Source organism: Saimiri boliviensis, chromosome 12 (genome assembly GCF_048565385.1).
Source record: "Saimiri boliviensis isolate mSaiBol1 chromosome 12, mSaiBol1.pri, whole genome shotgun sequence".
Classification (NCBI taxonomy): domain Eukaryota; kingdom Metazoa; phylum Chordata; class Mammalia; order Primates; family Cebidae; genus Saimiri; species Saimiri boliviensis.
The window spans coordinates 35,358,567-35,382,263 of NC_133460.1; the positions used below are offsets into that span (position 1 = coordinate 35,358,567).

Genomic DNA, 23,697 nt, shown 5'->3' on the forward strand with positions numbered 1-23,697 from the left:
CCCAAAGTGCTGGGATTACAGGTGTGAGCCATTGCGAGTGGCCACCATTTTCTTTAAGGCTCTCTCTGTACCACCTAAAACCATCTCTACATTCTGCAGTGGGAGAAACGCTTATCTACCCTCCCCTCTGCATGTTGAGGGAGGGGAAACCGAAGCACCAAGGCACTAGGCGGTGGGCCTCTGCCCCAGGCTGCTGTGGGCTCCTCTCTCTGCACTTCCCACAGGCTGAGTCGTGGAAACAAACACTTGCACGGTGGCAGTTCCCATGCCAGGCACCACGGCCCATCATCTCCAACATGCCAGCACCTAGCCCAGGAGGCGGTATGGCCCCATCACACAACTTAAGTCTCCAGCCTCTAGGAGTTGAGTCATGTGATGACCAACCCTCAGCTCATGGAGCCGCAAAGCTGAGAGCAGAAGCTCAAATCTCCAACACTTCTTGCTTTGGCCAGTCCCCCCCAGATCCTCCACAGCCTCGAACAATTCTACAAAAGGCTTACAGGCAGGAAGGGGTGTGTATACCCACATTTATAGCGGCATTATTCCCAACAGCCAAAAGTGGAAGCAGTCCGAGTGTCCATCAACAGAGGCATGAATAAAGAAATGTAGTCTAGCCAGACAATGGAATAATTATTCAGCCTAAAAAAAAGAAAGAGAAGGAAATCCCAGCACATGCTACAACATGAATGAACCTTGAAGACTTTCTGCTAAGTCATGCAAGCCAGGCGCAAAAGACAACACTGTATGATTCCATGTGAATAGGCTACCTAGAGCAGTCAAATCCATAAGGACAGAATATCAAAGGGTGGGGTGGGCAATTATTAAATGGGCACAGTTTTGGTTCTGTGAGATGAAAATGGTGTGATGTTTATACAACAGTGTGAATGTACTTAACACTACTGAAATGTGCACTTAGAAAAGATTCAGATGGTAAATTTTGTATTATACGTATTTTACTGTAAGTTAAAAAAAAAAAAAAAAGGAGCACTGAAGGCCACATTTTTCCACTTGTTGTCCAAGTAGTGGCTGTGTGGGGAGGCACTGGTGCGGGCCAGGAGAGTCCTGAGGGCCCTCGGGACCCGAGGACGTCCACTTCTGCCTCTCCATATGACAACTCTGGCCAGATCCTTGAGTTTCCCTGATACTCCGACACACTCAGTTTTCAAATTACAGCAATAATTTATCAACTCGCCCGGGGTGATGTCCATTCGAATCTGATTAATATTTGGTAAATGAAGTGCTTTTCAGGGAAATGTCAGGCATTGCCTCCCAATAGTCTTTGACTTCACAAATTTAAGGATTTTGTCAATTGCCCTCTGTGTTCCATATTCCAGCGATCACGGCAAGGACAGACTGAAAAAAGAGACCAAGAGGGGAATGAGAAGGCCTTCAAAGAAAGGCTAAGGGGAAGGATGCCTGGTTGGTTACCTAAGATAGAAAGCACAGCCTGCATGTAATTGACTGGCTTTTCAGCAGAATTTCAAGAAGCAAACAGCCCCTGGCAACCATGGAGAGTATATGCGCTAAGTACTGGGGGCACCCCTTCCTTTGTTTTTTTATCTTCTACTGCCCAGCAGGAGATTGAGCTGAGAACGGGGTTTTCGGGAAGTTGCTCTTCAGCGGCTTTGTCCTAATTCACCTCCAATCCTCCTCCTTATCCCGGTTAAGCCCATCTGAAAAGCTGACAGCCCCACGACATCTCTCTACTGCAGCATCCAGGCCTGCTGATCCTCCTCTCTCCTTCTCTTCCCACCGTTACACACACACACATACACACACACACACTCTCCCTCTCTCACACGTACTCACACCTGCACACTCACTAGCTGTAGAAATTAACATAGAAACGGCTCCCACAGAAACCTGCTGGGTGCCCAAGCAGAGTTCCTACAACCACACTCAAATTCCTGTTTGGGTGCCTCACTCTGCCCTCCACCTTGGCCAGGGATCCTATTCAGGTCCTGCATCACAGGCTGAATGTTACAGTGTTGATGTTCTCAGTTAAAATAATCTGAGGCCCAAGCATTAGGAAGCCCCCTCTACAGGTGGAGAAGGGCAGAGAGGGCAATTACTTGCCCAGAGTCACACAGCAGCTCAGGGGCAGTGCTGGGATTCATATCTCAACTCCCCAATAGTGAGTCCCTGGCTTGCTGAAACCAAGACACTGCCAAGCCTGGGGCTGGCTCTAGTTTTGCAAGAGGAGCTGGAAATGAGGCGAGGTTTCGTCTAACTTCAGTAGAGACTTCAAAAGAAGTAAAAAATAAAAAAGAAAGAAAAAGGAAAAAGGCAAAGATGTACCTCTAAACTCCCAGATACTCCCTCAAACCCAGCTAACCTGGCAGGTTCAAAGTCAGGCCTGTTGTCTTCACTCCAAGCCCTTGCTGGAATTCCAACAAATGAGTAGGCTTTGAAGGTCAGGCTGGGCACTTACTTTTTCCATAGGCAAAAAACAATAGTCCAGCCCTATTTTTAGATGAGGCGTTTGAAGGATGCAGTCCCTCATCTCGGATATGCTTATTAAGTTACTGCTCTAAGTAAATTCCAAAAGAGATAACTGTCCTTTTAGACTCAACGGCAAGCTAAAAAACAAGCACATACCCTAGGATGTCTGCCTTCCAGGGTAGAGTAAATGCTTCTTTGCCTATAGGGACGATGACATCCCTCTTCTTTTAGTATTTAATTTCTACAAATTTAGGGGCCCTGTGATTTCTTGGTTGCAGAATGAGTCATCCATTACTTGGGACCTGAGGCAGACGAAATTTCTCTGTAGACTGGGGATGGGAGTGGATGGGTCAGAGGTGCACATTCATTTCACACAACTTCCTTGTCTGAGCTTAAATCTGGAGGAGGTGTGAATTCTGGGTGCTGCATTTGTAAAAAATAAAACACACAGACACACATAGAGTAATGCCACATCCAAATCGGGTCATGGCAAAACTGTGCCTTTTGACCACCTGCCTTTTTTACTTCTGTGTTTTACCCCTGTCTTTTAAAGTAAAAATTTCACTACTAAAATGGGATTGGCAGGGTATGCAGAGGCAAAGTGCCAGCATCTCTTTCCTTAAGAGTTACCACATCTGTCTGTCAACAAGCCTGTAGATCTAGGGACAATGAAAGAGGCTTCTAGAGAAGAAATAATGTGGAAAAGAAAAGAGCCACATGTCTATCTCAAAACAGGATGGCAGAAGATAGCCCTGAGAGAGAAGGGGAGTACCTAGAAATACAGTGTGGCTTTCTAGGGGGAAATCTGCTACTTCTACTGGCCCAGCATCCATGACCCTTGCTTCTGATAAATGCATCTAATTTTCTACTGAGGGAGTCACTGTCGAGATTTGTCACCCGGGCCTGGTCAGTCAGTCCAGTTGGGGTGGACCAAGCCAGGCCCACTGTATCCACAGGCATTGGCCCCAGGACTTCAGTGGCAGCCACTGGGAAGGAGAAGCCCTCTTTCCATTTGCTGGCCAAGTTGGCAGGACCTGAGCGCACCTGGGCCCAGTCCTGTCCCAGCATCCCAGAAACAGGAACAATAAACACCCTCTTTGCTTAAGCCAGTCTGAGTTGGATTTCTAAATCTTGCAATCACAAGTACCAACTTATCTTCACTTAAAAGAAAAGTGATCATGTGAATTATATTTTCTATATTCATCATTTCCAGATGGGGACAATGAGGTCCAGAGCTTTAGGAGGCCATCCAAGGCACACAATAAACCTAGACACTGAGACAGGACCACGAGTCAGCCCTCACAGCATCTAGGCATTGCCCAGCGTCTACACTGTTCTCTGGCATGAAGTATAAATGAGAAAATGTGCCTGACACCCTTCCAACTCACAGATATTAACAGCTGTGCAGTTTCATCCAAACATAGATACCGTCTAAGGAGAGAACACTCACCAACTACACCTTCACATTTACGAATAATGAAGAGAGCAAATATGTGATTCAGAAAGCTCCAGAACACAAGTGCTATTGCCTGGCAGGACCTGTTTATGAAAGTTGTATTTATTTATGGTGAGCTGAGTGACAAAGTGACAGACCCATCATATTTTGAAATGACTAATGTGCTCAAGAAACTAACTAGAAGGGCATCAAAATTGCAGAGGGGGTCATGGAGAGACATGCGTGACTGAGTCCTGAAGCACCAACTGTCCAAGCAAAGCCTCTGGGGAGATTCCTGGGTCCTGTGTGGCATGATCTGGCTGAGTAACCACCTGGAAAACAGGCTTTTCGAGGTGGCAGACATTCATTCCCTCATACCCTGCACAGGGCAGCTGGGCGCAGCTTCCAGGAGCCCCTACTCGAATCTAAGCAGTTCAAGCTTAAACAGCAGCCTGCAGAACTGGCCTGAAGCCCCTGTGTTCCAGGACTGGGCTGCCTGGCTGACAAATTTGATTGTGATTTTGGGTCCAAGCCTGCCTGATCCACACCACTGTTAGTCACGGCTGAGGCCTGGTTAGAGAGCATCCTTAAAAGGACTGGAAGGAGAGGTAGCATCTTTCCAAAACAAAATTGATGAGAACACAGTGCACAAAATAAGGTAAAGATGTCCATTTCTCCCCCAGTGTGGCAACAGAACAGCTAACCACAGGGTTTAGGCAGACAATTTTCTTTTGCATAACAACAAAATAATCAGAATGACCCCAATAAGCAAATCAGTATGGCTTACCTTGTGTTTGGCCCTCCCCACCCCACCACAGTGATATTTAATGGCAAAGGCTTCCCAGGCCAAAAATGAATTTCTAAACCAAAATGCCTACTGCACATTTAAACAGAAATAAGAGGAGGCTGGAGATCTCAACCTTAAAAAGAGGTCTGGGTGGTACCAGAGAGACATTTTGGTTACAGTTACTGAAACGTGGTCATGGTATTCACCGACAACTGCCAAGAGAGACCTGATGGGGCAGGCAAGCTGGTGACGGGGGCGTGCTTCGGCTGTGGAATCTCAGGCAACTCCCACAGGCAAATGAGCTCTCAGTCACTGACAGAGTGAGTGGCTCTGTTTACAGCTTCAGATGCCCTGGACTGGGAAGCTCACGCAGTCCTTGCTGACAGGGCTGTGGAGAGCTGGCTTCAGAGCAGCCACTGTGAGCCCAAGGCACAGGAGGAGGGCTCACAGGAAGTGTTCCCCACACCCACAGGGCCCGTGGTCAGGCTGCTGAGGAGATGCCAAGTTCATCCCAGAAGGCGCGGTCACGGTCAGACCTTCCCGAGAACAGCCCCAGCTCCTCTTCTACCAAGTATCAGACTGCTCGCCACTTCCCACTGCCAAGCCCTAGTGCCCAAGACCACAGGCAGAGACCCCATCTGTGTGGCTGTGAGCCTGGCCCATGACACAAGCAATGGGACACTTTCAGTTTGCTTAATCCCAAAGTAAATCATCTCCAATTCAAGGAGGTTTTAGCATCTCAACGAGAGGGAGGTGAAAACCTGAAGAGAATTCCCAACAAGGGCAAAAAGAGGAATGAATGATTTTGCTTACTGAGCACATACGTACTACACACAAGTATACCTCGTTCTAAACAGACAGGAATTAAAATACCTTAATGTAAGAACTGAGGGAATTATATTTAATTTTTCAGTATTTTAAAGATACTAAAAGAATACTTCTTTTTTTTTTTTTTTGGTAGAGTTGGGGTTTTGCCATGTTGGCCAGGCTGGTCTCAAGCTCCTGGGTTCAAACAATCCTCCCACCTTGGCTTCCCGAAGTGCTGGGATTATAGGTGTGAACCACTGCACCTGGCCTACAAGCATATAGTTTCATTAAACACAAATCCTCTTTCTTCCCGCAGTGTGCAGGATGCAAATTATAACCCCAGGTTATCGGGAATAATTGTATCAGCAATGAGGATAAAGATAATAATAATTCCACGCTGCTCCTACTGTCATAATAGTGACGGATACTTCTGCAGTGTCCAATCCTTTGCAGCATTTAACACAGGGCCAGGCACTATTTGGAGCACATTGCACATATTCACACATTTAATTCTTGTATGAACACTACAAAGTGGGCACTATTTGTCACTCGCCTTTTCTAGGTGAGGAAACCTGGCCCCAGGTCCCACATCCTATGAGGGTGGAACTTGCACTGGAGTTGCGTATGACACATACCCACAGCAGCCTCCAAGAGGCAGGGCTGTATAGAATGAGGTATGCCAGTGTGAGGAAGGAACCGAATCAATGGCTGGACACTGGGGGGAGCAGAAGTCGGGGTCGAGAGGGCACAGGTGGCAGCCTCGCTGGTGGGCGGGCTGGCTGGCGGCGCAGGGCGGCGTTCATGGGGACACTCACCTTCACTCTCCCCACTCGTCTTGATGCCTTTTGAACCACCCTCTGTACCTTTAGCCTTCTCGGCGTCTTCTTGGGCATCCTCAGCAGGCCCTTTCTCCTCATCTTCTTCTTCCCCAACGTTTTTGTAGTTGGGTCTCTTTTGCACCCGCCTCTTGCCCTTGTGCTTGTTCATCTCAAGGGACCGCTCGAGCGTCTCGGTGGGTTTAATGAAACACCGAATGCTGGGCTTGGCCTACGAAAGTCCAATGAAGGCAACAGGTGAATTCAAACACTGGAATCCTGCTGGATGCTATCAAGTTGCCCAAAAGTTTCTGTCCTAAGAAACTAATCTCCAAAAGCAACCACTCTATCAAAAGACAGCTGCATTCGTGTGTTTACTATAGTGGCACTATTCACAACAGCAAAGACCTGGAATCAGCTTAAGTGTCCACCCACAGAGGACTGGATAAAGAAAATGACTTGTATATACATAATGGCATAGTATACAGCTCTAAAAAATTAGGAAACCATGTATTTTGCAGCAACATGGGGACCATTATCTTAAGTGAAATAACTCAGATACTTACTGCATATTCTCATAAGCAGTAGCTAAACGACATGTGCACATGGCAGCAGAGTGTGGGATGATGGACAACGAGACTGGGAGGGGTGGTGGAGTTGGAAGGGGTGGATGATGGGAGGGTGCTGGGTGGGTCCAGTGTGCGTTACTCCAGTGATGGATGCCCTGAAGGTCCTCACTTCACCACAATGCAATTCATCAACCTGGCAAACCTGCCCTTTTACCCCACGAATACAGACAATAAAAACATCTTTTAATAAAGGCAATTAATCTCCAAAACAAATGCCACCTCCAGATCTATTACTACGCCCATTATTAACATCATCATCAAACAACCAAAACAACAGTGCCAGCTACCATTTCCTGCCGACTGTCCTGAGCCAGAAATGGTACATTTTACCAGCACCAGCTCTACATTCCCCAAACATTAAGTGTTTGTGTAAGGAAAACACTTCTGATTAACACTTCGATGGTACTTTCTTATGTGCCAGACACTGTTCTAAGGCTCTGACTGATCTCGTTTGAACTTTACAGCAACTCCATTAGATACTATCATGTCATCCTCATTTTACAGGTGAAGAAACTGAAGCACAGACAGAAAAGGATCTGCCTGAGATCACACAGCCAGGAGGCGGCACAGCTGGGATTCAAAACCATGTACCAGCCACACAAGCTGTGTCTTAGCTATAGCACACTGATACTATTATTGATTATAATCCAAATAAGTTCATTTTAAATAAAACTATCACTACAGGAAATGGAACACTAGTGTGCCTTGCTATTATATTAGATGCAGATAAATAACCAGAAAGAAAAAGCCAGGTGTAATGGGTGTAGTCAAATTCCAGGTACTTACTAGCCTCTTATTAGAAAGGCAGCCTAGTAAGTATCAGCAATAAGTAAAAGATCAGCTCGCCCCAAATAATGAAGTTTTTCCTTAAAAAAAAGTCAGAGATGGCTAGGTGTAGTGGCTCATATCTCTAATCCCAGCACTTTTCGGGGCTGAGGCAGGAGGACTGCTTGAGGCCCAGGAGGTCAAGGTGTCAGTGAGTGAGATCATGCCACTACACTCCAGCCTGGGCGAAAGAATGAGGCCAGTGTCAACTATCTCAGTCTTTGTAACAACCACAATACACAGGAACAATCAGTCCCATTTTATCATGAGAAAGTAGAGGTGCAGAAGGTTAAATAACTTGCCAAATGTTACACAGCTACTGAGTTGAAGTCAGAATTTGAATTGGGACTTCTTCTTGCCAATTTCAAAGCTCACACTCTTCCTAAAATAACAGTGTTTCACCAGAAGCTCAAACTTAGTTCCACATGTAATACTCTTTAAAGAGGAAGGTCAGGTATGGTAGCTCAAACCTGTAATCCCAGCACTTTGGGAGACCCAGGTGGGAGGATCGCTTGAGCTAAGGATTTCAAGTACAGCCTAGATAACATGGAGAAACCACATCTCTACAAAAAATAGAAAAATTAGCTGGGCATGGTGGTGGGCACGTGTAGTTCCAGCCACTCGGGAGGCTGAAGTAGGAGGATTGCTTGAGTCCAGGAGGCAGAGGCTGCAGTGAGCCAAGATGGTGCCATTGCATTCCAGCCCGGATGACAGAGTGAGACCTTGACTCAAAAAAGAAAAGAAAAGAAAAAAAAAGAGTATAGACATGCTAACAGACTAGAAAGGAGCAAAAGACAGAAGAAAACTGATTTGTTTAAGGCAGGATTTTGATTGAAGTGCTTTTCTCTTTCCAGAGTCTGAATAATGTTCAGACATCATTTTGTCATTTAAAAAAGTTTTTTAATAAACTTTTCCATTATCTCGATATGGATTATCAATCTGAATTTACGCCAAACAACTACCAATTATATTCTGGGGGCCACCATACCTTGCCAATAAATGGAAATGTGCTTAAGAAACACAGATTAATTTCAATAACGCTCAAAACGAAACCTAATTGAAAGCTGAATTAGCATCCAAATACAAACATTAATTTTTATTTGCCCACTGTGGATTATTCAACCAAAAAAAATGACAGATAAATTAAGACATGATTCTACTGTCCAGGAAATCCAGATAGCGTATTACAGACGCCAACAACCGAGGGCCCCGAGATGGGAGCATTCCAAGCGTGCACTGCTTGACAGACAGCATCCATCAGAGCCCGCTTAGGATATTGGGTGATCAAACGCAGCGTAGTTGCCCTCTCATCTTCTCCTGAAGCATCCAAACCCAGGAAGTTAGCTTCCTCTCATCACTCCCAACTCCTAGTGAATTTCAGAGCTGGCCACACAGCAATAAAGCTTTCAGAAACAGAAAATCAAGACCAACTGCAGGGCAAAACGTGCCCTAGTTTGAAGCTATGAGCAGAAATTCACACAGACAGATGTAGAAACTCCTCCCTAAGCTCTGTGCGGACTCAGATGTACAGAACAAATTGGCAGAAGTGGCGAAGTGAAACTAAGTGTTCAGCTCCTGGAGCTGGCCAAGTGGTGTGAACCCCCATCCAGCTGGCCCATCCTTAGCCTTAGATTGCTGGTCTAAAACATGGGGAGAGTAATTTTGGCCTCCTAGAACCAAAGGAACTCATGGATATGAAGTTCCTTCAGAGGCCGGGCATGGTGGCTCACATCTGCAATCCCAACACTTTGGGAGGCAGGAGGCCCAGGCAGGTGGATCACCTGAGGTCGGGAGTTCGAGACTAACCTGGCCAATACAGTGAAACCCCATCTCTACTAGAAATACAAAAAATGAGCCAGATGTGGTGGCAGGTATCTGTAGTCTCAGCTACTCAGGAGGCTGAGGCAGGAGAACTGATTGAACCCGGGAGGTGGAGGTTGCAGTGAGCCAAGATCATACCCCTGCACTCCAGCCTGGGCGTGACGCGAGACTCCATCTCAAAAAATTAAATAAAAAATGAAGTTTCTTCAGAGAGTGCTAAAACAGTGAGTGTCCAACACAACCTTCTTTTCCCTGCCTACATCTAAGAAGAGAGAAAAAAAAAAAATCAGCTACAAGAATGAATTTTGAAACTTTCCAAAGGGATCTGCTTTTCTCAGTGATCAGGTGTCTGCTGTGGGAGGGCGTGCTTACCGGGAAATTTCAAACCTTTCTAACAGGACCTTCCAGTAAACAACTGGAAATAACCTAAATGTCCACTGACAGGGGAGTCGTTAGGTAATTATCATCTGTTTGTGGAAAGAGTGGGAATCTAAGAGGACTGGGGCCTTTTTATTCCTAGATATGCTGGTGCAGACACAGCACCAGGATGAAAAAGCCAAGAACAGAGTATGTAGTAGGGTCCCTTTCAGGTGCAGTTTTTCAAAGGTGACACACCATGGTACAAACATGACTTTTCCTGGAAAGATGCCTAAGAATATATTGGCATCTTGGGGGAATAAAAAAAGCAGTGACACTGTGTACACACCCACACACGCACACTTTTATTTTTTAGACCTTTTGGTTTGTGATTTCTAATCATTTACACATATTAACTTTATTTTAAAAATTCAGCTGGGCATGGAGCTCATGTCTATAATCCCAGCACTTTGGGAGGCTGAGATGGGAGGGCTGCTTGAGCCCAGGAGTTCAAGACAAGCCTGGGCTACACAGTGAGACCCTGTCTCTAAATATATAAATATAAATATACATACAATAAAAATTCAACAGGACTCATTTGGACACTGGGGTTATGGGTGATTGTTGATTCCTTTTATTCTATATTTTTAAAACCTGGGTTTTTTTTTTTTTTTGTTTTTTTTTTCTTAATGCGAACACCAAAACATCACAGTTAGCATGGAGAAGCTGTTAAGCATTTGACTGGGAATTGTGGGCAGAGATTTGTGACCATTTCTGCTGTTCCTGTCACCCTCCTTCCGGCTGCTGTCCTCCCCAGAATGCATGAATTATACTGGACAGTCCGGGATGCTCCATTCTGAAGCCCCCAAGAGAAGGGTCTCTGTCCCTCCTCTCACCACTGTGTTCTCAGCTGTACTCCCCGGTGCCTAGACCAGCGCAAGCGCCAACAGGCTGCTGCTGAGTGAGCTCATGGCTATAGGAATGAATGTTTGTATGAGGCTGTGCCCAAAGGGAAAGACAGAATGATGAAAAAATGAGAAGAAAGGGAAGGGAGGGAAGGAGGGGGAAAAAAGCTGAACAGTCTTAGGAGCTAAACTTAGCACAATGAAAGAGCAAGCTCACCCAAACTAACCAGAAGTGGAAAAGCCCATAAGAAATCAGAAGTCCTTTGGGTTGATTTTCTCATAAAGAAAGAACACAACAACATGCCCCAGAGGAAAGTATTCCCCAAACAAGATCTACATTTTCCCCAATGCCACAGGTTTAGGTTTTACCAAGTGCTCATCTCCCAGGTGCCTGCTGCTGGGCTGCAGGAGGAGCACCAACGGAAGGAGCCTCCCTGCTGACTGCAGGGAAACACAGGGAGCCTTGAGCTCTGCAGCTGGATATTTGGGCTGGCTTCTGGGGTCAGGGGTGGCTGAGAGTCAGCAATGACAATTTAGAGGTGCCCCAGGGCCTAACTACTTCCTAAGTGTCTGTACCTGCCTACTGGTGAATGATGTTTTCCATCAGCCTTGAACCCGTTCACCTAAAAAGCTTTGGTCCTTGCTTTTTCAAAAGGCAAATACTTTGGGGAAGGAGAATCCCCAGAGATCAGTCTTTCAGAGAATGGAGGAATCTGACAGCAGACTCTGCAAAGGGCAGCAACAGAGGATGGGAAGGGTGATGGAAACAACCAAAGACTGGGTGCCTGAGTGGAGGAGGGGAGACACCTGGCTGAGAAGACAGATGTCAAACAGAACATTTTCCACCACGTGTGGGGGCACCAGTTTAGAAAGACCTGGACACTGGCGGCACATGAAAAAGCAACCTGCAATCAATCAACAATCAATGATTCAGTTTATGGTTTAAAAAAAAAAAACAACTATAGAGCTGAAACATGTGTATATCATTTACTGACTGGGTTGATACTTACATGAATATACAGAGAGAAAGGTCTGGAAGGATACACAAACGGAGAACAGCGGTTCCCTCTGAGGAAGATACTGAGGTTGGAGGAGCTTTCACTTTCTGCTCTATTTGCTTCTATATCATGCAGTTGTTTTACTACCAGCACTATTTAAATATTGCCAGCACTAGAAAATTTTATTACCAGAACAGGAAAATATTACTAGCACTATTAAAAGGTAAAGAACATCTTTATAGAATGCATTAATGCCACTGAACACTTAAAAATAGTTAAGACAGTAAATTTTATGTTTATCACAATAAAAAAAAACTTTGAAAAGGCAGCTTTAGAAGTCAGAATGATGTTTCTCGTGGGTGGGGTGAAGGTGTGGATTACAGACTGAGGAGGGGCTTTATGGGTTGCCAGAAATGTTTTCTATCTTGACCTGAATTATACATGAGTATAATCATGTGTACAAAATCATCAAGCAGTACATCTAAGATTACTACACTTTTATATATTTCATTGCATTTATGTGATTTCTCAATTTAAAGTTTCCCAGGCCTGGGTACAGTGGTTCAGGCCTGTAATCCCAAGATTTTGGGAGGCTGGGGCAGGAGTATCACGTGAGAGCAGATGTTCAAGATGAGTCCAGGCAGCATGGTAAAAACTTGTCTCTACAAAAAATACAAAAATTAGCTGGGTATGGTGGTGCATGCCTGTAGTCCCAGGTACTCGGGAGGCTGAGGCAGGAAGATCACTTAAGCCCAGGAGGTTGAGGCTGAAGTGAGCCTTGGTAGTGGCACTGCACTCCAGCCTGGTTGACAGAGCAAGACCCTATCTCAAAAACAACAACAAAAAACACTAGAAAGTTTGCCAAGGGGATTTTCAATGAAGTCGGACTGCTGTAATGCCCTAAATACAAGGTAGGAGCAAAGGGAACAGGCGGGAGAGCTGGATTCACCGAGCATTGATGAGAAGAGGAAGGCTGGGATAAGGGCAAGAAGCCACAGGCCACGCCTCTCAGAGCCCACAGTGCTGTCCCAAATAGATGAATCCCGGTGAATCCCAGTGAATCCTGCATGTATTGCCACATGGCCTGTGCAGACGCTGGAAGAGAAGAGGTTCACACAAGAGTGATGGGGGCCGCAGAGGAAGGGAGGGGAAATGTGCCAGGGCTGGGAGACATAGGGGAGTTTAGGAGGGCTTGATAGAGGAGGAAATGACTAATGCGCATCTTGGATGTCAATAGGAGTTCACTAGCACACTCAGGAAGGAGAAAATAGTAAGAAAGCCAGCTCAGAGCTCAGCAGGAGCCACCTCGCTAGGTGTGCCTGGAAGAAGCCACTTTATTTCTGCTAAGGCCTAGGTCACCTGGGGCTGGTGCTTGGTGACAGTAGCAGTACTCCTGGACCTAAGGGGCTCAGCCAGCTCCCCAGGCAGCGGCAGATGCACAGCTGCTGGCCTCTGCAGGAAACCAGGGCAGTGGTCCCAGGCCAGCCTCTCCAGCCAGGCGCTAGCCTGTGCTGCTCACAAAGGGTTTCTTCATGGTCACCGCCTCCAAAAAGATATCGGATGCCTCGACTCAATCTCCTGTCAATGCAATGTGTTGAGTTTCTCAGCATCTATTCAGTGGTGCCACAGTGAGGGTAGAAAGCAGTGGTTGGCAAGTGACCAGGAAAGGGAATGTCAGGGCATCAGGCAGCTTGCCCAAGAAAGAATCTAGGTTGAGCACAAAGGAAAGAAAGAGAGACATCAGGTAAGGGAAGGAGAGCCCTCGTGGCCTGGGATTCTGCCTGGATCTGTCAGAGCTGTCACGATAATGAGGCTAAGAAGACCCTTCCAGGCTCTCCCAGGCCAAGTCCACTCACTTTCTGAGGTTGCTTCCTCAAACAGCTCTGCTAAGTGATTTGAAAAGTAGGAGAAAGGTTTTCCCACTAACAAAGGAGGCAGGCCGGCTGCACGTGGTCGTTCACACCTGTAATCCCAGCACTTTGGGAGGCAGAAGCAGGTGGATCACGAGGTCGGGAAATCAAGACCATCCTGGCCAATATGGTGAAACGCCATCTTTACTAAAAATAAGAAATTAGCTAGGCATCATGGTGCATGCCTGTAATCCCAGCTACTTGGAGGGCTGAGGCAAAACTGTTTAAACCAGGTAGTCCCAAGTTGCAGTCAGCTGAGATCGTGCCACTGCACTCTAGCCTGGCAACAGGGGAGATTCCATCTCAAAAAAAAAAAGAAAAAAGAAAAAAGAAAGGAAGCAGGTCATGTTTACTAACAACAAACCTGCCCAGGCAGACCTGGCCTCCAGTCTCGGACCCACTTTCTACCAGCCAAGTGACCCTGACCACAGGAGCCTCAGTTCCTCATCTGTAAACCAGAGACTAGAGTAGTTCCATATCACACGCCACCATGGGGTAGTGTGGGATTCAACAGGCAAAATGCCTGGCGCAAAGGGGCACTGTAGAAATTTTCATTGCCTTTCAACCCCCTGGCAAATAGATCATGAGGATGGAAGACAGGGCAGGGGAGAGGCTTTTAAGAAACAATCACATTCTATGCTTTAAACTTGACTCACAAGCTCCTAGCAACTTACTCTGCCCTTCTGGTTTGTTAGTGGACTAGACTCAGCCTCCCTGACATGCTCCGGGCCCCTGGCCAACTTTCCCCATCTCCAGCCTCATGGGCTGGGACTGGCAAGGGTGGGACTCACAAACCCACTGAAATTTGAGTCCTGGCTCCACTGCTTACTACCTTCTCCTCTGTGGGTCTCAGTTTCTACATCCATTAATGGCCATCATATTAACATCTCCCCCACAGCACTGCTGAGAGTGCCAAGAGATGGCACACTCTTGTTACTCTTTCCAGGTAACAACAGCCATCCCAAATTCTCAGTGACCACTTAAAATGTGCCCAGCACAACTCTGAGCACTTTACATACATTGTCTTGCTTTATCCTACACATAACCAAACGGGGCAAGGAACTACACAGGTGAGGACCTTATCCAAGGTCACCCACTAGTGAGAGTCAGGATTTGAACTCAGGAAGAGTCTAGCTCCAGTGCCCATGTGCACAATCTTTCTTCTACACGGCTTAAACACCATTCTCTTCCATATGCATTTGGTGCACCTTCCAATGCTGGGCCAGCCTCCCAGAAACGCTGTGTAAAGACTATGCCATGCCGATGTCAAACTAATCAGAGAAACAGGTAGCTCTTGCAACAAAAGCTCAATGACAGTTTATACATCACTCAACAGGTGTCCCTCTGATCTGACAATTGTATCACTGTCTATAATGTGACTCTTCACATTTTTTTTTTTTTTTTTTTTTTTGGAGACAGGGTCTTACTCTGTCACCCAGGATGGAGTGCAGTGGTTCGATTTTGGCCCACTGCAACCTCCACCTCCCGGGTTCAAGGGAGTCTCCGGCCTCAGCCTCTCATGAAGCTGGGACCACAGACACGCATCTTTTCACACTTTCATCTCACATATACAGAGATAAAAACTCCCAGGGGTCACGCCCACTGTAACCAACAGCACTGCAGTAGGTCGCTTGGCCACTGGCTGGAAAAGGAAGCCAGGTGATGAGTGCAGTAAAGCCTGTTCTCATCCAGAAGGAGGTGACTGGCAAGCAAGAACGAGATGGAATACACCCTGGGGTGACGTATAGGCACATCCCTAACTCGCCAATACAGGAGCCATGTGGGGCTGCAGAACCAAAGCCCAAAACACACATGCAGAATCCATAGCTGCAACGTCAGTGAGGCGATTTGACAGCACCGCTGAATGTAAAGGGGAAAATGAAAGCCATCGACTGGGGAACATGAAGACGTAGCAGGCCACTTCCATGAACAAGGAGAACACGGCATTCTTCTCCATGAATTACTAATTATCAGGGGTGTTGCAGCTGCAGAGGCATAAACCAAGGAAATGCCCATCTCTCAGGGAGTGGAACAGACTCAGCATTCACAGGCCTCTCGCAGCCATGTGCTCAGCACCTCCACTGAGAGGAGGAGCAGCTAACGCCTCCTCTGAGATGAGGAGCAGCTAACATCAAGACGGTGCTGCAATTTCTTCTTGCAAAGCAACCTCTGGCGTGTCCCTAAATCCATAGGGGGCCAGCCTCCTCTCTCTTGCCTTCTCTACCCCTGGTCATCTTCTCTGTCCCTCTCAATGCCAAGCACCATGTCTGGCACTGTCCCTGGCATTTAATCAAGAGTGAATAAATGTTTGTGAGATTAATTGCAAGATCCTCATGAGCACTGAACAGGACTTTTCGATCACACAAAATGAGGCATCTCACACTCCCATACTAAACAATGACCCACCAAGCACTTCTCTGGTATTTCTTTGAAAAGATTATTTTAGTATATTTTGTTATCCAAAAAATGATGACGAACTGTGAAATACTGCTTATTATCCATTACACGAAATAGCCCAAAATGCTACACTGCCCCGGGATCTTATGCTAAACTGGAAAACATAATTGCAGGTGGTGAGAAAAAGACATGGAATAGAAACAGCGTTGAGATTTGGGGCCGGTCACCTGCAATCCCAATGGAACAATCACTTAACCTCTTGGAACTTTGGCTTCCTCATGGGGAGCATGTGACAATAACATCACCTTGCTCTCTTTCATTATGAGCATGAAATGAGATGTTCAAAGAGACAAGCTAGCAGGCTCGCCTTCTTTTCTTTCTTTTATAGACAGTGTCTCACTCTGTTGCCCTGGCTGGAGTGCAGTGGTGTGATCATGGCTCACCACAATCTCCACCTCCCAGGCTCAAGAGATCCTCCCACCTCAGTCTCCTGAGTAGCTGGGACCACAAGCATGCACCGCCACACCCGGTTAATTTCTGTATTTTTTGTAGAGACAGGGCCTTACCATCATTGCCTAGGCTAGTCACAAACTCCTGGCCTCAAGTGATCCACCCACCCCAGCCTCCCAAAGTGCAGGATTGCAGGCATGAATCACCAAGCCCAGCCATGTTCACATTCTATAAGATAAAAACCGTCCGTCTCTTCCACCAACCCCAGATGTTTCTTGTATCCTGGCCTCCCTCCTGATTCCAGATACACCCAACTCTTTCCCACAGAGGTCTCTGACTCACCGTTTTTCATGTTTTGGCCATGTTCCTCCCCCAGCCCCCACCTCAACTCTCAGCAGGCCTAGCTCCCTGACCTCAGTTCTCAATATAAGCCCTCCTTAGGCGGGGGCTTTCTTCACCACACCTCCCAAAGTTGCTTCTATTTCCTTCTCAGATCCAAATCTCGAATCTGTGAGGAAGGGCTGGCTCACTGTCTATCCCCCACTAATAGACCATCAGGACAGGGACAGATGTTTTGTTCACTCATGGCACCTGCCTGCCACTTGTAGGGACTCAAGTACTTGCAGGGAGTGTACCAGGGTGAGTATGGTGGCCAGCCTGTGCTCTACAGATGGGCGCTGCTCATGTCAGAAAATGACCCACCCATAACTCAAGTCACCCAGCATGATATTATTTGAGTGAATAAAGCTGTTTAATGTTACCTTTTTCTTCTCTTATTTTTATTTTTTAATGGATGCATTATAATTGTACATAGTTATGGGGTACAATCTGATGTTTTAATACATGTGTATGTCATGTAATAATCAAATCAGGTACTTAGCGTATCCATCACCTCATGTATTTATCATTTCTTTGTGGTGAGGACATTCAAAAACCTCTCTTCTAGCATGACCTCACTCATTTGTGGAATCGAAACAAACTTGATCTCATAGAAGTAGAGAGGAGAATAGTGGTTACCGGAGACAGGGCAGGGAGGGGACGCAGACATGCGAGTGGGGAAGACGGGGAGAGGTTGGTCAATAGGTACAAAGTTCTAGTTAGACAGGAGGAGTGAAATCTGGTGTACCATTGCACAGAAGGGTGACTACGGTTATCGGTAAGATACTGTATTTTTTCTTCTCTTTGCACATGAAGTCGTCAAATCTGTCCCTGTGCTTATCTGGAGGCTACCAGGAAGGTGTCCTGGGGCCAGGTTGTAAGCAACCCAGAAAGTGGTCAGCGGGCAATCAATTTCAGGCCAGCCAGGATCTGCTACTTAACTGGCCCCAGCACTCTCTAGGGAAACCCCCACTCAGTAACCACCTCCAGGGATGAGAGCTGCACTGCCCTTAAGCATGAAACAAATGACTAACACCACCACCCCACTGTTGTTAAATCTGCTAGAATGCCCAGAAAGGGCAGGGGTCTCTGAGAAGTGAGCAAAATGCCCCCTTCTTGCCCACATGCAGCCCCCAGACTTCCATGAGGCAAAGCATCCTGCAGCAAAACTGGTTTCAAAGACTGGCACTGCCCAAAACTGGAGACCCACTGCTCATTAGAGATACGTGTTTGATTCCCATACTGAGACTTGTCACGTCGAAACAATCAACGTTGACTGCAGAAACCATGCTAAACATGGGGACACAAAGGTGAAAGGGTTCCAGTCTCCTTCCACAGAAACTCCTGAGTCCTCCAATGGCACACAGGCCCCATGTCCCTCAGACACTTGTTCTCTCCCAGCCTCATCTCCTACTTCCCATCCCCTCGCCACACTACCCTTTGCCGTTCCTCCAACACATTCGGCACCATCCCACTGCAAGGCCTTTGCACTGGCTGTTCTTTATGACCGAAATGCTCTTCCCCCAGATATCAACATGACTCACTCTCTTGCTTCCTTTGAGTCTGTGCTCCCACCTCACCTTCCCAACGAGGCCAACCCCAGCCACCCTACTGAGAACTGTCATGCCCCAGCCTCTAAGCACTGCCCATGTCCATCCTCTGCTTCACTACTGTTTCCCAGGACTTCTCACATCTAATGTGCCACAACACTTACTATTCTCTTCATTGTTCCTCTGTCTCTCTGCAAGTTCTTGGAGGTCAAAGTTTTTGTTTTGTTCACTGGGTGGATCTCCAGTGCTTAGAACAGTGCCTGGTATATCGCAGATACCCAGTCATTATCTGTTGAATATCTGAATAAGTAATACTGACCCAGCTTCGAGTAACTCAAAGTCTGGTTAAAAATCACAAATGTCCAAAGAAGCCAGCCCAGTTATGAAAACTAACAATACCACAGGGGCAGATACCAGAAGTGGTGGGTACCTCATTTTTCTGTCTCCATCCTTGATTTCCTGATATTATATGAAACCCAGAAGTCACCAATGGCTCAGTGCCATTGGTGGCACTGAAAATGAGAACCAGAAAAGGTCCTCATTCTACAGGGAACTGCCCTCAGCGTGTGGCTGCCCCAAGCTCATTCTGTGTCACACTGCAGGAAAAGCCAGCTAGGGTCTGAGTCATGGGCCTTCTCCCTCATCTGCTTCCCACCCTCATCCCTGCCCACTTTGCTCATTCCATTGTCCCAGCTGACTTCTCCAGGACGTGGCGATTCTGAAGGCTCCTGCCCCTTCTCTGGGTAGCTGGCCCAAGGCCAAAAGCCCTGGTCTTTGGTCACAGTCACTTGCAGCCCTGGCTAAAGGCTGTTCCCTTCTCAAGTACTAAGGGACACTCTGAGATCCTCTTCTGTCATCCAGCTCACTTTCTGTTCCAGGAAACAGGGAGAGGCAACTGTTTCTCAGATAACGATACACTCCTTGGTACTGGACCATATTGCACTCTGGATTTTGATTCTATCACATGATCGTAAACATGAACCAGAGCTGCCACATTCAATATTTCAGTGGGCAAGAATGGTACTTGGAGCTGTAACTGCATTGAGGGCTTGAGGGATAGCCCTCAATGGCCAAGTCAAAAGGGATAATATACACCAAGCTCTAATTCCCTTATGGGAATGTTTGCCATGGGTCGATTAAGATCCTTAATTTACAGAAGTCTATTTTTACCCTTCGATATTCACAATCAACCTTCTCCCAGAAGCCAATTAGCATTTTCAAGAAGAAGAATGTGTGTGCCTTGCAACCAGAGCTGATTAACTGGGGGATCATGAGTACAGTGAGGGTCACTAAAAGACTCAGGAACTCTAATCCTGGCCGGAAGAGGTGCTATCCTGCCTGATGCATTCAGCACGTGAGAGACTCGGCTGATATCAGATACAAGTCTGAGTTGTAAAGAAAGCCCTGCAGCAGTGATCAGGGCAGCTAAGCCAATGATTAACACTCTGACCCTGCAAACACACAACCCAGAGAAGCAAGGCTGCTAGCTTCCTAGCCAATGGCTCCACACACCACATCCTGATGGAGTATCCTGCTGGGCAGACAGTCCTGCTGCTAGAAGTGACAGGTGTCCAGAGAATCATCTGCAAACCATCCTAACTGCTCAACTGGTGTCTATGGACAGTCAGTGTCCTTATTTGGAGATAAGCAAGAAGATTCTGCCCCAGAATCCTTAGACCCTGACTTCACAGCCAGCCAACCATATGAACACAAATTAGCAGTTAAGTATTTGTACTTTCTAGATGGGTATGATGGTTCACACCTATAATCCCAGCAGTTTGCAAGGCCGAGGTGGACGGTTTGCTTGAGCCCAGGAGTTCCAGACCAGCCAGGGTAACATGGCAAAATCCCATCTCCACAAAAAAAAAAAAAAAAAAAAAAAAAAAAGGCAAAAGTTAGCTGGGCATGGTGGCAAACACCTATAGTCCTGGCTACTCCCGAGACTGAGGTGGGAGGATTGTTTGAGTTGGGGAGGCTGAGGCTGCAGTGAGCTGGGATCACACCACTACTCTCCAGCCAGGGCAACAGAATGAGACCCTGTCTCAAAGCAACAACAACAACAACAACAACAACAACAGTATTTGCACTTTCCAGAAACGAAATCTGGGTCTGGCTGAATGGAAAGCACAGTATACACAGAGAGGGCTTCGCCTACCATCACTCAGTGGCAATGGCGAACATTAGTATTATTTAATCATCGCTGTTATTACTAACACTTCTCCCTCTGTGCCTTGGTGTCTGCTCAAAAGTTACCTCCTTGAGGGGTGCACGGTATGTGCTTCCACATTCATCATTTCAGAGATAGCTCATAAGCCCAGGGAAGGAGGTCCCAGCCAGGAGGTGGAAGGTCACTATGCAGCCTCAGGAACTAAGATCATTATAATGATAAATATCTAACATTTATGCACTTGTTGTGTACATAAAAAGGCTTTGGAGTAAGTACTTTACACAGAATTTAATTCTTATCCTAAACCCACATTTGCTATTCTCACTGGACAGTTAAGAAACTTGAGGCCTGGGAAAGTGGAATAACTCTCCCTGGTATACCTGGTAACATCAGGATTTGAGGAGCCCAGGGAAACTGGTTACAGCACTAGCTCCATGAGGCTGCCTCTGGAGGTAGAACGTGGAACAGCACCAAAAGCAGCCCACTCCAAACCTGGCCACTGAGGCAAAGAAAAGGCAGCATTCAAGGGGCAGGCTAGGAAGTGATTTCCGCTCTGAGAGTCATTATGAGAATGTCACGAGAGCCCTTGTAACTCTGCTAGCACTTCACCCACTGAGTCATTCATGCCTGCACCAAACACAGGACTTGGGCATCTCTGGCAAGCCCCATGATGGCAGAGGTAGCACAGGCATCTCCGAGACATGGTCCCTGTCCTTATGGGAGGAGGGAAGCCCAGGGAGGGCAGGAGTCATGTCGTTCCTGTGCACCACGACATCCCTCATCTCTCAGTAAAGTATATGACAGATGTCTGCTGAAGGAATGGATGAATAGATGAATGAATAAATGAATGCAAAAAGGAAGAAAACTATTCCACAGAAATTCAAGAGGAAAAAAAGTCCTTCAAAAAAAAGTACCTACAAGAAATGATGCATATCCCAAATTCTAATCTATATGTTCATTCTGCAAAAACAATGAGATGTTAGCAGTTTCAGAATTAGTGTTCTCCTGCTCGATTTCCCCACACAAGAAACACTATCTGGTCTGCATTCGAATTATAGCAAGAGTTAGCCCTGAGCAGGAACCATATGATTTTAATGCACAGATGAATTCCTATTAGACATTCATCTAACCATGCTGATGTGTTTTCCATTTAACCCTAAATTACAGTCCTTTCAAATAACTGATCTCCCTTCTGCTTCTCTCTCTTCAATTTTGGTTTGGTTTTGTGAAAGGTCTGCTGGTAAAAATGAGGCAATACCAGTAACTTATCTACAAATTACGGGAAGGAGAAAGTAGGTTAAAAAAGACCAAGAAACTTAAAACAAGTATGATCAAACCACATCCGAGTTGGGCAGGAAACAATAGGAGACTGTTCTTGCTCATAGGGAAGGAAGGTAAATCATACCAGGACTATTGTCAAACAAGCCACAGATGGGATTCAGCCTGTGCTCTTCCCAAATCTGAATGACAATCATTGGAATACAACCAACTTCAACTTCACACTGAGGGAAAGGTAGGAACTGGAAGCAGAAAGCCGACACATGTGGGCTGGCAGTTCCCTCCACACTGCAGTCTCATTTTCAGCTCAGGTGTCCACCACAACCAGCAGTTATGTCCCAAAGGCAGTTTGTGTGTCTCTCACAAGGGAGGTGAGACCTTCATCCCAAGAAGAGGCCATCAGGAGAAAGAAAAGATCTCCTACACCCTTCCTCTCACTAAACAGTTCAGCTACGGCCAGTGTCCTAAACCAGGAGGTTGCCAGTAACCTGCAATTTGCTTTTGCTCATACAAAAATCCTATGTATCATTGTCAATATCCTGCTTGTGAGAGTGTAGTAGAGTTTTGCAAGATGTTACCACCGGGGGAAACTGAGGAAGATTCCTCTGTATTATCTGTTACAACTGCATGCAAATCTGTAATTATCTTAGTAAAAAATCTGAATTTAAAAAAACCCTGCATAATAGCCAGGCATGGTGGCTCATGCCTGTAATCCCAGCACATTGGGAGGCTAAGGCGGGTGGATCACTTGAGGCCAGGAGTTTGAGACCAGCCTGGCCAACATGGTGAAACCCCATCTCTACTAAAAATACAAAAAAAAAAAAAAAAAAAATTAGCCAGGTGTGGTGATGTGTGCCTGTAGTCCCAGCTACTCGGGAGGCTGAGGCACAAGAATCACTTGAATCCGGAAGGGAGAGGCTGTGGCAAGCTCAGATTGCACCACTGTACTCCAGCCTGGGCAACAGAGCCAGACTCTGTCTCAAAACAAAACAAAACCTGCATAATCATGGATAAATGGATAAAGAACAAAAAGAAAATGTGGTATATATTTCTTGGTACACACACACACACACACACACACACACACACACACACACACATTCAGCCTTAAGAAAGAAAGAAATTCTGATATATACAACAAGGATGAATCTCGAGGACATTACATTAAGTGAAATGAACCAGTGACAAAGACAAACACTGCACGATTCTACTGATACGAGGTATCTAAAATTGTCAAACTCAGGCAGAGAACAGACTGGTGATTGCTGGGGTTGGGGGGATGGAGAGTTGTCTGATGGGTATGAAGTATCAGTCATACAGGTGTGTCCACAGGGCAATGGACAGCACATCAGACTTCTGAAGTTTCAGTCATGTAAAGATAAACGAGATCTAGAAATCTGCTGAACAACACTGTACCTAGACTCAACAATAATGTTAAGTATACAAATAAAAATATGTTAAAAGGGTAGATCTCATGTTGTGTTCTTACCACAACTTCAAAAATGCTGCAGGCTGGGTACAATGTCTCACACCTGTAATCCCTGCTCTTTGGGAGGCCAAGGCAGGCAAATCACTTGAGGTCAGGAGTTCAAGACCATCCTGGCCAACGTGGTAAACCCTATCTCTACCAAAAATGCAAAAATTAGCTAGGCGTGGTGCCGCATGCCTGTAGTCCCAGCTACTCGGGAGGCTGACGCTTGAACCCAGAGGCCAAGGCTGCAGTGATCTCACATTACTGGACTCCAC

The 23,697-nt window shown here is 46.3% G+C and overlaps 1 protein-coding gene across 8 annotated transcripts in view; it reads right to left on the reverse strand.

The window, feature by feature from the left end:
• The window catches only part of CLEC16A (C-type lectin domain containing 16A), a 231,727-nt gene that overhangs the window by 167,411 nt on the left and 40,619 nt on the right, over positions 1 to 23,697 (reverse strand). For 5 of the 8 annotated variants that reach the window (XM_074382226.1, XM_010339386.3, XM_074382230.1 and 2 more), the window contains one exon: positions 6,287 to 6,518. In XM_074382226.1, the coding sequence (XP_074238327.1) occupies positions 6,287 to 6,518 (232 nt within the window). The remainder of the gene's footprint in view (positions 1 to 6,286; positions 6,519 to 23,697) is intronic. The other 3 variants (XM_074382227.1, XM_039478046.2, XM_003928731.2) reach the window with 1 other exon arrangement.